This window comes from Xiphophorus hellerii, chromosome 20 (assembly GCF_003331165.1).
Source record: "Xiphophorus hellerii strain 12219 chromosome 20, Xiphophorus_hellerii-4.1, whole genome shotgun sequence".
Taxonomy (NCBI): domain Eukaryota; kingdom Metazoa; phylum Chordata; class Actinopteri; order Cyprinodontiformes; family Poeciliidae; genus Xiphophorus; species Xiphophorus hellerii.
This window is the reverse complement of record NC_045691.1, coordinates 22,306,274-22,321,923: the sequence shown is the minus strand read 5'-3', so window position 1 is coordinate 22,321,923 and position 15,650 is coordinate 22,306,274. Positions and strand designations below refer to the sequence as shown.

The 15,650-nt window shown below is 36.1% G+C and overlaps 1 protein-coding gene across 3 annotated transcripts in view; it reads left to right on the top strand.

Moving 5' to 3' along the window:
- Nucleotides 1-15,650, top strand: part of cpne5b (copine Vb) — a 119,852-nt gene that overhangs the window by 84,451 nt on the left and 19,751 nt on the right. For all 3 annotated transcript variants that reach the window (XM_032549559.1, XM_032549560.1, XM_032549562.1), the window contains 2 exons: nt 10,542-10,645; nt 12,201-12,305. In XM_032549559.1, the coding sequence (XP_032405450.1) occupies nt 10,542-10,645; nt 12,201-12,305 (209 nt within the window). The remainder of the gene's footprint in view (nt 1-10,541; nt 10,646-12,200; nt 12,306-15,650) is intronic.

The following is a 15,650-nucleotide window of genomic DNA, read 5'->3' as shown; positions in this document are numbered from 1 at the left end:
ATATGTAACAGACTAATGTTCCAACACTTTAGAACATTATTTTTCATAAATTTGTTTGTCTGCAACAAATTTAGATAACAAATGAGATGAGAACTTTTCACAATGTTTATGAAATTGCTTAACGATTCAGTGTCTTTACTATCAACCTTACTGTAGAGGAGAAAACACTGCCAAGTTTTTTCATCAGTTTATTAGCCACTCAAGTGGCAACCAATCGAAATGTTGTGAGATCTGCTGATTGTGAGTAGTAGGTGTTTAAAACAACATGCAGTACTCATTACTTTATTATGTTGGCGATATCTAGACTTTCTCAGAGAAAATATTGTCTGAGAAGTTAAAGTATCTCCAAGCACTTTGATCCTATACAAGAACAAACACAGAGGAGGAGCAAGAATACTGAATGAGAAGCTCATGGGGACACCAGACTGTAGGTTTTAGTTTAGTTATGAAAAAACTTAAGTGGTTCTTTCAAAAACCAGCTACAAGCTGAGGTGTGGCAATGACCCTGTCAAAAGTTAGACATTAACCTGAATTGATGGGCTGCAGCAGAGGGTTATGCAGAAACTAATGTCTGCAAACCTCCATGATTTTAGGATATTTGCAAGAAGTGAGACCTAATTTATTCACAACAATCTGAGGCTGTGTGATAGTCATTATAAAAACAGCTGATTCAAGTTACAAGACACCAAAACTCGAAAACAACTTAATTTCAGGAGGACAAACTTATTTCAGAAAATATAAAATAATTATTTTTAAACATCTCAATTTGTTGTTTTAGTCATCATCAATTTATGAAATGAAATCTTTCTTTTTTACATTATTGTGTTTTATACTCTGATCTACGGTGGCCCTGAGGTGCAAACCATTTCAACAAATTCAAAAACACAACAACATTCATGAAGCACAATTACAACTTGCAAAAACACGACAACATTAACAAAATGGAAAGGGTATGTCCCAGTTGGAGACCTGAGAAATGGCTGATTGGACGACGGTGTTTTTGAACCGGTCGGCCCGTTGTTGCGATACGCTATAGCGTCCGCCATATTGAAGGTGGCTTACCTGCCAGCAAGCTAATACAAGTAAATGGACCAAACTTCGTAAAGTGCCGTTCTGCAAAGTATTTTAAGTTAATGAATGTCACTGACACAATCTCTCACATACTATTATATATAGGAATGAAAAAAAAACCTCTAAGGACAACGTTTCAAACTTTTTGATGTGATTATTTAATTATTTTGGGGCACAATAATTACATTTGATACATCTGATTCTGATAAATTGTTTTATTGATGAACACACACACGCCTACAGTGGTGTATTCATGAACATATTAACACAATTCCATAATTATAACAATAAACAAACGGCAATAGCACCCGTTACAGGTTTCTCATTGCCTCTCCCTCTTTAGAAAAATAACACAGTATAAAAAAAGCTAGCTAAGCTAAGAAAATAATAAGAGTAGTTAACTGGGGCAATTTAGTTACAAAGTCATAAAATTCTGCTCGTAAATTTACGTTATTATCTTTAATTCTTACCTGGTAAAGGCAGTGGGTCCATTCTGTACTGTGAAACGGTTGAAGCTAGTGCACTCAGCACGTTTTCTCCACTGCCACTTTTAAGATGGCGGCGACGTAAGTTGGACTCAGCATATACGTATTCATACCTATTGTCCAATCAGCGATTTCTCAGGTCTCACACTGGGATGTACCCTTTCCATTTTGTTAATGTTGTAGCTTTTTTGTAAGTTGTAATTGTTCTTTCTTAATGTTGTTGTGTTTCTGTAGTTTGTAATTGTGCTTTCTTAATGTTGTATTTTTGAATTTGTTGAAGTAGTTTGCACCTCAGGGCCACAGTACTGATCAAGATTACCAAGCAACTTATTTTTAAGTCTTAGTCAAGGTAATTAATAGTTTTGTTTTTAATCTTCGCCAGAACACAAATAAGGTTTTTGAAAATGACTAGTGAGACAAATTCAAAGTAAATAACTCCAGATGTTTATGGTTATTCAACCCCTTAGTCTCTGCCTGCTGCTTTTTCTAATTTTGAGCTCATCCATCCTTAAAGATTTGTAGATTCAACAAACGAAATTAGATTGGGACAAAATGTCTCAGATAATTTTGAATCACATTATTTCCAAAGCAGAATGACTGTGATAAATGACAACCATATGGCTTCAATCCAACGAGAATGTGAGGAACACAGGTGGCAGTGAGAGGGAGATTTTTCTCCCATTTGATCTGGTTTATGAGCCGAGCAGTAAAAGTATCAATTTAAGTTTATCTGAACAATTCTCAAATTCAACATGAAAGCTATTCAAACCTTTTGGATTGTAAATAACAAAATATTTGCTTATGCAAAATAGATCAATTTGTTCTTTTTAATCACATGAAAACTAACTCAAAACAAACACTAGGCACAACTGGTAATGATTTTATGCAAATATAAACATTTTCCGAGATTTGTGACAAATACATTTGTCACATTATAACTCAGGTTTAATGAATTCATTTTGAGCTCCTGTTGAAATATTATTGAAAGTCTCTTTCCAATATTAACCCACTTAAAATGGCTCCTAACCAAGTTACAGCAAGGCAATTTAAAGCAGGTCTGTGTGATACTTTGATTCTCATAAGACAATGTTGTCTAGATAATAATTTTTATCTCCTTGGTGACATTCGTTTAAGATTCCATTATACAAGTAAATCTCAATAATTTAGAATATTATCAGAAAGTTTTATCTCAGTAATTGAATTCAAAAAGTTACAATTAAATTACATAGATTTATTTCACACAGAGTGAATTTTTCCTACATGTATTTCTATGCATTACAAACAATTGGCTTAAAGTCAGTGAAACTGGGAAGACTTGACAGTTCTCCAGCGAAACTCATTGACAAGAAGTTAAGTCGCTAAAAATCATTTCTTAATAAAATAGTTCTTTACAGATTACTTCCAGATTATTTCCAAAATTACTGTAGGAAAGTTGAGTGGAAGGACAGGTTGTAGGGGAAGTTTGTTCACAAGCAACAGGGATAACTTCAGTCCAGGAGGCTTATTGGAGATTTTCAGGAAATGCACTGCAGACTGAGTCGGTGTGCCAAGACAAGCAACTTAGAGATGTATCCACAACTGTTGCAGTCGATGTTAAACCAGAAACAACATCAGAAATGTCTTGAGGACAAAAAGGACTGGATTGTTGCTCAGTAGTCAAGTCTTTTTAGATTAAAGTCAGTTTTGCTTTTTGTGGAATGAGGACCAGAGAGTTTGGAGGAAGAGTAGAGAGGTCATGTTACATGCTGCTTAAGTTCCAGTGTGAACAGAGGCGGCCCTAGCTTGCTTGACGCCCTGGGCGAACCACCTTTCCTTGTCCCAACCCTTCCATGGCATTTATGGTCAGCAATGGAGAATTATTGCCAAGAGAAGATGACAGACACCAAATCCAATAATGTAAATGACCCAAAGGCTGCAATTAAAGTAATGTGAGCTTCCATTTGCACCTCTGCAGAGTCACAGACTAACCATTTCCATGCTACATAAAATTGATGCAGGAAATTAGGCAAAAGTAGGCCTAACCATGGCATGAGTGCACATAACATACACTACATATAGAACTTTAGAAAATATACAATTGAAAGTCCTTTTGGGTTGTACATGAGCTGTTAAATATAATTATTAAAATTAACAAGAAGGAAAACAAATAAAATGCATCACTGCATAATCGATCTACACAGTGACTTTACAAACCAAATAGATAAATTTAGTTTTATTTGTTTACTTGTATATCAATTTGTGGGTTTGCCTGTGAAAAACCTGGGGTGTAGAAAATATAGACATTTGTTTTAGGCAGAAGAAACAGTAAAGTTTTGTTAATTTATATATTAAGTTTTCTGACATATACATGCCCTATATTTTTAGTCTTTGACAGCTCTGGAAAACCACAACATTTTGCTGACAATGAAACATTTTTTATATTAAACAGGACTGTATCTGGATGTGTTCAAATGCCAAGCCTTGCTTTCTTTGCCTCCCTTCCTGTATTTCCATTGAACTTGTTGTCCTATTGGGAGCTTTTAAAGTTGGCTTCACACTGCGCCATGCGTCTGAGAGACAACACTGACTTTATTGTTTACGACCCAGAGCTGAGCAGAATTTCACACTGAGTGTTGAGAATAAGTAAAAGGTTGGAAAAATATCCAATAAAGGCAAAAAAAAAGTCTAATGTGGCTGGTCATGCAGTGATTAGTGAAAGGAAGCCACAATGGTTTTGGCAACAGTTGCTCTGTTTCACTAATATACAGTCTTGTTTTGTATATAAATCACATAAAGATTTCTTGTCACATTAAACCCAAGCAGACATGAGTAAACTAATGCTGGCTAAGAAACAGCTTCATGCAGAAATCCCACGAGTAGAAACCACAGACTTATTTCAGAGCCAGCTGAGATCGTAGCGGTTTGTTCTCATCATTCTGACTGAGCACTCAAACATTCACAGCATGCAGAAAAACTACACAATCAGCAGGATATCATTCATCCCTGTCTATCACGTTAAGTCCACCTTCATTATTTATCTCCTTTCTACTTTATCAGTTTAGCTTTTAACTGATTCATTATTTTTCCCCTACCTTGTATCTGCCAATTACCCCTTTTTCTTCATTTAATCCCTAGAGAACATAGACCCGCACTAATTCTGTCTTCTCCCTATATTTCATTCCTAATTAGTTTAGCTTTACCTCTGTACAGTGACACACATTCTTGCGCCGATCTTTTCTCTTGCCACAAACAATCTTTCATTCATCCCCAGGGGGTTAAATGTGCATCTACCTTTCCTGCCCCCTCTTTAAATATTGATACTCTGATTCTCTCCACATTAGCAAATGGCTGTTGATCACAGAGCTTTGTGAGGGTGTGTGTACGTGCTGCAGAACATTAATGAGCATGAAGCAGATGCATATTTAATACCCCAAACACATTCCATCACCATAAATGCTTTTATGTCCCCATCAGCTTTGTGGAGATTGTCTCATGAGTCCTGACTCAGAGCAGCAACAAAGCCAAACTCTCACTGTTAAACAACCAAATTCATGTGACCAGCTTGTTCGGAAAGTTAGTGTAAGTCCAATTAATTCCCAATAAGCAAGCCAGTGAAAGCCGGTTAGAACATTGTTAATGAGGTCTACAGTACATTCATTTACATCTAATATCAGGGACTTTTATCCATCTTTGTCCAGGTGGGCCCAAAGATTTAAATGAGTCTTTCCCATGTAACTGCATGATTTTTTTTTTTTAAAGAAAACAGCAGAGATGCAAAGACTCTTTGCTTTTGCTGGAGGCAGAGATAGTTATAAAGTATAATAGCTGTAGTAACGCTCTTTTGTGCACTTAGGATGCAGCAGTCTGTCCCAGAAGGAGCTCTACAGTTTTGTAACAGCTTAATGCACGATCTAACCTCCACCTCTATTACGACTTAAAACAACTGGTTAAGTTTTAACCATTTAGGATTTTAAACACCAGACACTTTGCACTGAGAAAAAAAGAAATCATGATCAATACATTATTATTTTCCTTGATGGTATACACTGGTTTTATTTTTGTGTATCTTATTATCTTTACTACCGTATTTTCCGCACTATAAGGCGCACCTAAAAACCTTCAATTTTCTCAAAAGCCGAGAGTGTGCCTTATAATCCGGTGCGTCTTATATATGTACCAATATTGAGCCACAACAGGTCACGCAACTACGGTAAGCAGCCGCCGACTTCATTTTCCCCCGTAGAAGAAGAGGCGTGCGGTGCACGCTGGGTTTTGTGTAAAGACCTCAAAATGGCTCCTATTAAGAGACACACTTACGACGCAGAGTTTAAGCTCAAGGCGATCAGTCACGCAGTAGAACATGGGAATAGAGCAGCAGCGAGAGAATTTAACATGAACGAATCAATGGTGCGGAAGTGGATATATATTGTGATTGCACTAACGTTTGATTTACCGTAACAGTATCAGACTGTTTTTTACGTGTTTATTGAATCGATGAAAAGTTTCCCTCCACTACATGTTATACCTTGCTGTTGTTAAAAGATAAACTGTGTCACGAAAATACCATGTCACTTACTTTACCTCGGGGAAAATAATAAAACAGCTGTTTATTCATTTTGGGAATGAACGGAGTTGTCAGAACGCTGGTTTGTAATCTATTAATAAAGTTTGACTGACCTATCTGACTGTTTTGTTGACATTCCCTTTAGCGCAGTTCCATCTAATGGATGCATAACGTAACCCCAGCCTCTACTGTAGCGTCTATTCTATGCGCCTTATAATGCGGTGCGCCTTATATATGAAAAAAGTTTTAAAATAGGCCATTCATTGAAGGTGCGCCTTATAGTTCGGAAAATACGGTAAATGTAATTTTATTTTCTATTTTATCATTTGTCTACCTGTGATGTTGTGAAATATTTTGGTCAGCTCAGTCTGTTGTAAATGTGCTATATAAATAAACTTTGGCTTTTTGCGACCAATGTTGTGATGATCTGGTGCATTTATGCAAGTGGGCAACTTTGCCTCTCTTCCTGGGGTCTTCTGGGTTACCTATGTTTCCAACTATCCCCTTGGTGTAGATTTTTCTGCAATACTTACAAATAACAAAAAAGGGACTCCTTCTTGTCAAGTTCTCTGAGGCTCACCAAGCCAAGGCTTCAATTTAATGAGCTGACAGGCATTTGATTCAGCAGTTTACTTAATGCAGTGCAAGTTTTTTTATTATTAAATCAGAACAGTTGCTACAGCAAATATTTCAATACTTTCATACATATAGGCAAAAAAAAATTATTCATATTCATCCATCACTGAGCAGTAAGGCAGCCTACAGCCTCCCAATGGATTAAAGGAGAATTTAAAAAAAAAAATTAGACCGCAAGCCAGAGTGAAGTATGCGTAGGCGAGCTGTGTCAAAAGCCAGTCAAGTAGAGTGCACGTGTCCTCGGGGTGAGGGCATGAATGCAGATATAGGTCCCTTCTTTCTGCTGGAGCTGAGTGGATGTGATGTGTTCAGGAGTGTATGCTGCTCGGTGTCTGCTTGTGTCAGATAAAGACACATAGCAGACACGGTAGCAAAATGCGCACAGGCTCTAAAATAATAATCGAGGTACAGTATGTGTGTGTAGAAATGCTCCCCGTCACACACTCATTTGGACATTGCATTGCTGAGTTGCCCCACGACACAAAGCCACACTTGACAGGCAAGAGGGAAATGTTTTAAGGCTATAAACAGAAATTCACAGTGATGCAACATCTAAATGTATGGTAACAAGCTAATGAGTTTCAAAGATTAGTGGTTAAAAGCCAGAGATAAGTCAGATGCCATTACACAGGGTGAGCCAAACAAACAGGGAGGGGTGGAGACAAGTGCGATGAGATTCAGCAGCAACCAAGTGGCGTATATTTGGAGCGCAGTATTTACTAAAAAAGACATGTAGATAAAAACTCACATTAGGTTCATTTGTTTGCAAGAGCATATGTACCACAAGAGAATAAACATTAGTTTGTAAGTGTTTTGTGTTAGATTCCTCATTGTTAATTTTCTAAATCTCTGACATGCTGGTTCCAGTTTTTACCTATCCTAATTTATCTTTCAGAACCATAACGAACAACATTTTAATCAAAAATTCTAATCTTTTAATAAATGGTAACTTTCTTAATAAAAGTTTGTTTTAGTGAAATAAAATTACAGAGCTCTCTTTCTCTGCATGACTCAATAAACTCAGTAATATTCTCTAGTCTATAGGGTAGAGACAAATGTAAAAGAAAAATCCAGTGAGCTGCACAAACCTCTTTTATTAGACAGATTATACCTCAGTATTTTTTTTTACACACCACAAAATGTAGTAGCATATCATGTATCAATGGATTTTTATTTTATTTTTTTTCAAAGATCGCTTTCAAAAATAACTTTCTTCCACCTACCTGTAGGGACAAGCTCTGATTCATTCATTCATTCATTCATTCTTGTATATTCTGTATAATCTGTATAATCTGTGCATATAGCTCCCATATTTATATTTATACGCAATATCTATATCTCTTGCTATAACCCCTTATAGTCCATACATACATAGTCTTGTACATCTGTAAATAAATATTTATATCTCGTAGAGCACTTCTGGATAGATGCAAACTACATCTCGTTGCTTGTACTTGTGACAGTGCAATGACAATAAAGTTGAATTCTATTCTATTCTATTCTATTCATTCATTCATTCCTTTATATTAACTGTAAGTATTTACTTAAAAGATTTTAAGCAGTTTTTTTCATCTTACATTAACAATTAGCACATATTTAGCATTGCTGTGTATTCTCTAGATGAAGTCGGCCATTTGCTTTGCTCTGTGATTTTCAAATGACTCCCTATATTTTTCTAATCCAGCATGTTTCATAACAAATAACTGGACTTTTAAAAATGATAAAACGGGGCACTGGAATGCATCTAGCTTCCTGCTATATCTGTTAATGTCGCCCTGTTGGAGCCTGAAAGAATAGCTGGAATAGCTCTGTAGAAAACACTTTTCTATAAGCTTTTTTCAGCTTATTTTCTTCCCTTGACTTCATCTTTAAACAAATTATCGATACCAATACCAAGAAAACATTGTTGACGTCATGTTAATTTCTACAATGGGGTGTGTCAATGCTTCTGTGACCCAGTAGTCATTGGTTTGTGTTGATTTGCTAATTGAAACAAAATCTGGTTTAAAGTTTCAGATCAACAGATCACCAGGTAAAATTTAAAATGGACAGATTATACTCTAATTAGCCTCAAGTCCCTCCTCTAGGCTTAATATTTGATTTGACCCATGATATATTTTTTGATCATTTCAAGGTATTTTACTTTTTAAGATGTGGTGGTGTTTATGAAGAATTGCTATCAACTACAATAGTGCAAAGTTAAATTAGTTGTTCAATTTAAAGATTTTAATGTGACTTGAATATTTTTCTACCATATGAAAGTACATCAAGTGCGATGTCCTATTAGCATTTTTTAAAAACCTGATCATTTTTAAAATAATGCTGTCACAATTACTTTTTTCCGGAAGCTCTTATGAACAAGTACCTACCAGCATAAATTATTCCTGAAATAAAACTGCGAACATTTAGTGGAAAGTATTGTACCTAAAAGCTAACATGCAAGAAGAGAACTCGGTGCAGAAAATAAAAATCTTCACTGCTTTGTGTTTTTCTCTCTAAGATTCTCTAGAAGCATCTAATGCGTTCACGGTGAATATGATACCGTGAACGCACGGCATCAGAAAGAATTAGCATGATGACTATTACTCATGATGGAGTTAGACTAGTGTTGGCAAGACCATCGGTTGGTGTATGAAGTTGCCTGTCTTGAAATTTCAAATGTCTTCTTTATGTTTAGGTAAACATGAACACACACATGCACACCCCCGCATAAACATAGTACGTCTTTCCATAAGGAACAGTCCATAAAGCGTAGTAAGTGTCTTTGGAAAATAGTCCTTACAATGTATCAAATAAAAGGCCACACACACACACACACCAACACACACATAACTAGTGGATCCTTGGATCGTGTTTGTAGATAATGTTAGAGTGGTCTTCTGGCTGAGAGCCTGCAGTCTACAAGGCAAAGGCTTAAAAGCAGGTGACATTTATAGTGTGCAAGCTAACTCTGACAAACATCTCACAAAAAAAGTACTTTGGGTAAGAAATTGTGCTGCTATATTTGTAGGTTTTTGTTTGCCTTTTAAAGTCTGTCATGTTTGAGGAGATGTTCTGGACAGTCAAACCATTTCTAGCTTATTTCCTTTGGATCAACATTATTAGCTTTTCCTTCTTTTGTTCTCTTCTTGGTTTGTTATTTTGTTATTTCCTTTTAAATTCTGTAAAGCACTTTGTATTGCCTTGCTGCTGAAAATGTGCTATATAAATAAAATTACCTTTATCTTTCAAATTTCGTTTGATGTTTTACACACAGGTAATCAGCTACAAATAAAAGATGACAAGCTTATGTTTCAATTAGATTTGTCAGAACTTCAGCCAAAACAAAATATCATCTGTGAACATACACACACTTACCTGGTGAGACAGCTTTGACTACCAGGTGGGAATCCAAATTATCCTTCTGCTCAGTGGCACAGGAGACATTACCTTTGTTACAGACACGTTTTTTATAGAGAAGTTTCTCTTTCTTTAAAAAGGGAATCCAGGGGCCACATGTAAAATCCTTGCACAGAAACCTGCAAGGACCTCACATTGTTTTTTTTACAATCTGAGGTCGTAAAAAACATTTTTCTTTTATCGCTTTTGCATTTTAAATTATGAAATCCCAAAATGCTTATTTCCATTAAAAATGCATTGTGGGACATGTGTGTTTTGTTTAGATTTTTAGGTAATGTGTGATTGTTGAGAAGATAACACTTAATACACTTTAGTCTCATGATATTTTGAACCTTCAAGGAAGATAGGTCACTATAAGTGACACCTTAAAGAGCCTTTCCTTCACTAATGTCTATGCTTTTCTGCAGGACAGTGCCACCATGCAGTTCTGTGCCAACAAGCTGGACAAAAAGGACTTTTTTGGCAAGTCTGATCCTTTCATGGTTTTCTACAGAAGCAATGAGGATGGCACGTAAGTTCATCTGATTTTGGCATTTTCTGCTTTGTCAGAATGTTTGGCATCACTCTGTCTTTTTCAGGATGTCATGCAACCCTTTTCTAACCATCAGATTAGATATGGTGAAAGCTACAAATAAAGTCAAAGGATACAATGCAACATTTGGTGTGTTGGAATCACCCAATCAAAGTATAGGCCTGAATTTTATAGGCCAACTATTTTACAAATAAGAAGTGGCAATAATTTTAGTCGCTAGACATTCAGAGGTGGTAGAAACACATCCCAAAAATACTTGCGGCTTTAATTTTATTTATAAAATGTATTCACTTTCTAGATTTCTATTTGTAAGGGATTTGAAAATATTAATTATTTTCCTTCCAGCTCACAATTGTGCATTACTTTCAGATAGTCTGTCTCAGAATATAAAGAGTTTATGGACTTTGTTCCAGCAAAAAAATCATATCCTTACAAGTTTGGGGTTTTTTTTCAAAAAATAATTCTAAATTTTCAAATGTCTCTAATAAAAAAATTATAAAAGTAAGTGAAGTGGAAGAAATTTAATGTGATAAACTGTGTTCCTTTCTTGCACAATCTGAGAGGAAATCTGCGGTGGTTATTGGGCCATGCACATCATATGAGGATGTATAAAAAGACCTGTGTATCCTTTTCAAATCACAAGTAAAATTTTCATAGTGCAACTTATAAATGAATCCAGGACTGCAAACGTGAAAAAGAGGCAATTAATGTAAAAATTTATGGAAAGAGGGGACAACAAAACCTCGGCATCTGCATTTTACATTAATGAGGTAAAAGCAGCCAATTGCAGAAGCAATTTACTAAGAGATGCATAACACTCTCCAATCTCCTCACAGGAGGAGCACTCCTCTCAGAGTACTCCCCAGTGGATCATAGGGCTTTGTATTTCTAGCAAAGTCAGCTGTATCTGGCTAAAGATCGTCTGCAGGTTTTCCTAAAACCTTTTTCAATAGAAATTACCAGGGTGTGAATAGACCCCCTAGTCTTGCTGAAAGTGTGTCTCCTACAAATCCCAGGCAACGGTGTAAATTGGAGAGTTGTGTGGTTAAAGGAGTCATTGGACATTAAAAGGTTGCAGCCACTCAAACAAGCACAAACAACCTAAGCCAGGGATTTGGATTAAGGCAAAAACAGAAGCATGATACATGTTGTTGCTTTTCAAGGGGGTATTTGGGTGGTATCTTCTCTGCAAAACATTTTACATATCTGAAAAATCCATTTGCAGGTCATTGTCACACTTCTTCTCCACGGGGAGAATTTAAAAGCCAGGGCAGAATTTTAAATTGGTCTCTGTGGTCTGAGACGTGGGACCAGAAGAAAACAAAACTCTATTTAAAGCATTTCTCCTGTCACTGCAAGATATGACTGATTGATCTCTTCCCTGTATCTCCACACACTCCTCCCCCTTCTTTGCATATTTAGTGCATCTCTCTTTCATTCCCTCCAGGTTTTGTAGGCAACAAAGAATCAAATTTCTTCCCGACACTCTTTTTGACGATATCCTTTTTTCATGTTCATTCTCTTCTGCCTCTAGGTTTACTATCTGCCACAAAACAGAGGTGGTGAAGAACACATTAAATCCAGTGTGGCAGCCTTTTACCATCCCAGTGAGAGCACTCTGCAATGGAGACTATGACAGGTACAACACAGTTGCCCCCTGCTCTATCTCTTCTGCTGTTTTTTTTATTTGACACTGCACTTTCCCCTTTACTTCTACCACATTATTAATACACTTTAACCATGAATGGTGTCTACTGTCACTGATTCCTGCCGGCTCAGTCCGTCGACTGTCATTAAAGCTCTTATTAACGTTTTCTAACTGACAGTGAGTGTACTAAGTGGAGTGATTAGCACACTCTGTTCAAATATAAAAAATACTTTAGCTAGTAGGAATCTGTACCTGTTAAACAATTATTCTGCAACCATTTTTACCTCAAAGTAGCTATGTGCTATGTATTCATATATTTCAGATCTGTTAGTCTATATGTCAATGTTTTTTTTGTTGTTTTATTTTAAGTGAAAATGCAGTTAACTAAAGGAAAAGAATCCAAACCTATGAATTTTTGCTACAACTGTGTGCATTGGTAGTTTTTTCACAACTTGGTACATTAGAACAAGCCATAAATATCTGCTGTCATCTTTAGAATGAATTTAGAAGCTAATGGTTTTACCTATTCTCTGTCTCCATGCCTAGTAAGAAAGGTTGGGGTAAAGTGCATAAAACGATTTAGCTGTTTTTACATCCTAAGCTACTTTCTTTAAAATAAGAGACAGACATTGCATTTTAAATAATCAGCTGTTGCTTCCTGAAGTGTTTTATGTCTTGCCTATCTAATAAAGAATACCTGAAAAGGATGACATATATTTGTGTTCACCCCCATTTACTCTGATACCCCTAATCAAAAGTGCAACCCAAAGAATCCTGATTGTTAAACAACATATAAACACCTCAGGGGTCTGTCTAGTCTAATCCAACTAGAAAAATAACCCTCGGCATCTCCTTAAACACACTATCCTTACTGTAAACCGTTGTGGTGGTGGCATCACGCTGTGGGTATGCCAATCATTAACAGGGACATAGGAGCTCATTATATTTTTCCAATCAAAGCCACGTTCTAAATCAAATTTAGAGCCCGAGACAGAACATGGTAGTTTATAATCAGAGACGTGCTCCATCCAGTCTGACTGAGCATGAGTTGTTTTGCAGCTCTTTTGACGTTTCAGCAGACATTTTTATATGTTTATGTGTGGACTTACTATAAAACATGCAGCTGTAAATGCAATTAAATTGATGTTCTACTACAGTATTTACTCGGAGGTGCAAAATACTGTATTTTTTTAGATTCACTGGTTTCTGTGACACCAGTGAATATTTTTCTTCTACTCCACAATCAGAAACTGCTTTCTATTGAACCATTACCAAAATCTTGTAAAATGCCCTGACATTTGGAGGTAAAGTGAGAAAATAGGGAAAAGTTTAATGGAAAAGGAAACATTTTCAACCCACTCTGTTAAATACTTTAATAGCGGCATATGCTGAATGTTCAGAGGAGAAATATTAAATGTTGTTTTGCTTTAATGTGTCACTGAAAACAGCAAAAAAAGAATCTACAAAAAAATAAAAATAAATAATAATAATAATAATAATGAAAATGCAGGGTTGCTTTTTTCCCAGCAGGCACATTATTAATGCAAACTTGTTTAGTCAATGATGATAAGAATTCACTTTTCTCAAAGCTTATCTGCATATTTCTAATTTAAAAAGACAGTGATGTGAAGAAAACAAGATAAATCTTGAAGGAACTTTGAGGATAGATGAAAGGATAGAGTGACAGGCAGATTGCCTTTATGGGGGCACATATTTCACAAGGAATATTCAATCCATTTTTCTAACTTTCCTTTCTCATCTCTGTCTCTCTCAAAGGTGTCTGCCTTATCTTGTTTGTATGCAGTCAAACTAATTACGGAAACTGCTGAGAGCCTGGTGTGCGAGAAAGAAAGCTGAGATAAATCCCTAACAGACTTAATTTATGGATATATAGGGTTGCCACATTTAGGAAACATGAAGCTTTGGTAAAAATGGATGAAACTTATCAGGTGGTAAATTGTACACCAGTCCAAAATGTTTTTATTTTGTCAGATTAAGCTATACATGGGCATAAAAGGTTCTTCCTGAAATGTTTCTGTGCCAAACAAACACACTTAAAAAAATGCTTAAGATGCTCACACACCCACTGTGGAAAGAAATTTGACATGGAGCATCTTGAAACATCAGCACATCGGCTAAGAGAAGTTTTAAATTTGTGTGATTGTGATTAAATTTCCTGGTGGTGCTTGGTTATATTTTTGTTCATGTTAACATAAGCACAAAGATGATACCTGACTTGTACATTTAACTGTATTAGAAGACATGAAGTTTTTTTTTCTTGCTTACCATTCCTGCTTTAGATCTGATAGGATTACAATAATTATTTCAAAGTGCTACAGGCCAGAATAACTACACAGAGACAGTTTTCATATTGCTTGCTGAAAGTTTGTCCCATTCTTCCCACCAAATCTGTTGTAGCTGAAGTAGGTTTGTAGGCCACCCTGCTCACACACCCCATTTATAATGTGGCTTTATGATGACCACTCCAAAACATTATTTAATGTCCTTAAGCAATGTTGCAGCGCAGTACACGGTGTGATCAGGGTCTCATTTGTTTCAAGGTCTCTCAATTTATTGGCTGATGTCCTGAGATGTTCCACCAATATTTTCACAAATTCCTCACTTTGATGTGTATCCGTCCATATATATGCCTTAGATAACTGTGTATAATATACACGCCATAGGTATTTGCCAAACACAGCTTTTTAGGTTGCATAATTGCTGTTCACGTCTGTCAAGTAATGGAAAGCTTTCTGTTTGTGTTTCCCCTGCAGAGGTGAAAAATGTGTTCAATGCAGACTGTTTTCATAAAAGCAGTTTAATCTACCAAACAAAACATGCCGTCTTGTCCTTGTAAAATCTGGAATCAAAATATGACCTCTTCATCAAATAAGTCATGCTATGACTTCACCAGTCCTCACCTTTATTTCATCATACCTATGCAAATAAAAACAATCAAATTTTGACTGAAAACGCTGATATGTTCAATAGAAAATAAAGATACGTACATTAATTCAAGGCTGCACACAATTGTATTGCATCACCCAGCAGTGAATTGCACAGATTGATATACTTTGGTTTGGACTTGCCTCTTTTATTTTTGGTACTTAAGAGTAAGATCTAAGGCTTGAACAAGTTAACAAAAAGTGCCCTACATTTTTCAAAGTGGATACATTGCTGCTCTGATATCTTCAAAGTATTCTCTTAGGATTTTATGTGATAGAGCAACACAAAGCATTGCAGTATTATGAAGTGAATACAAATTTGCTTCAAATAAAAATCTTTACACGTCAGAAGAGTGTTAAACATTTGCAATCTGCCATCTGTTCACTGATA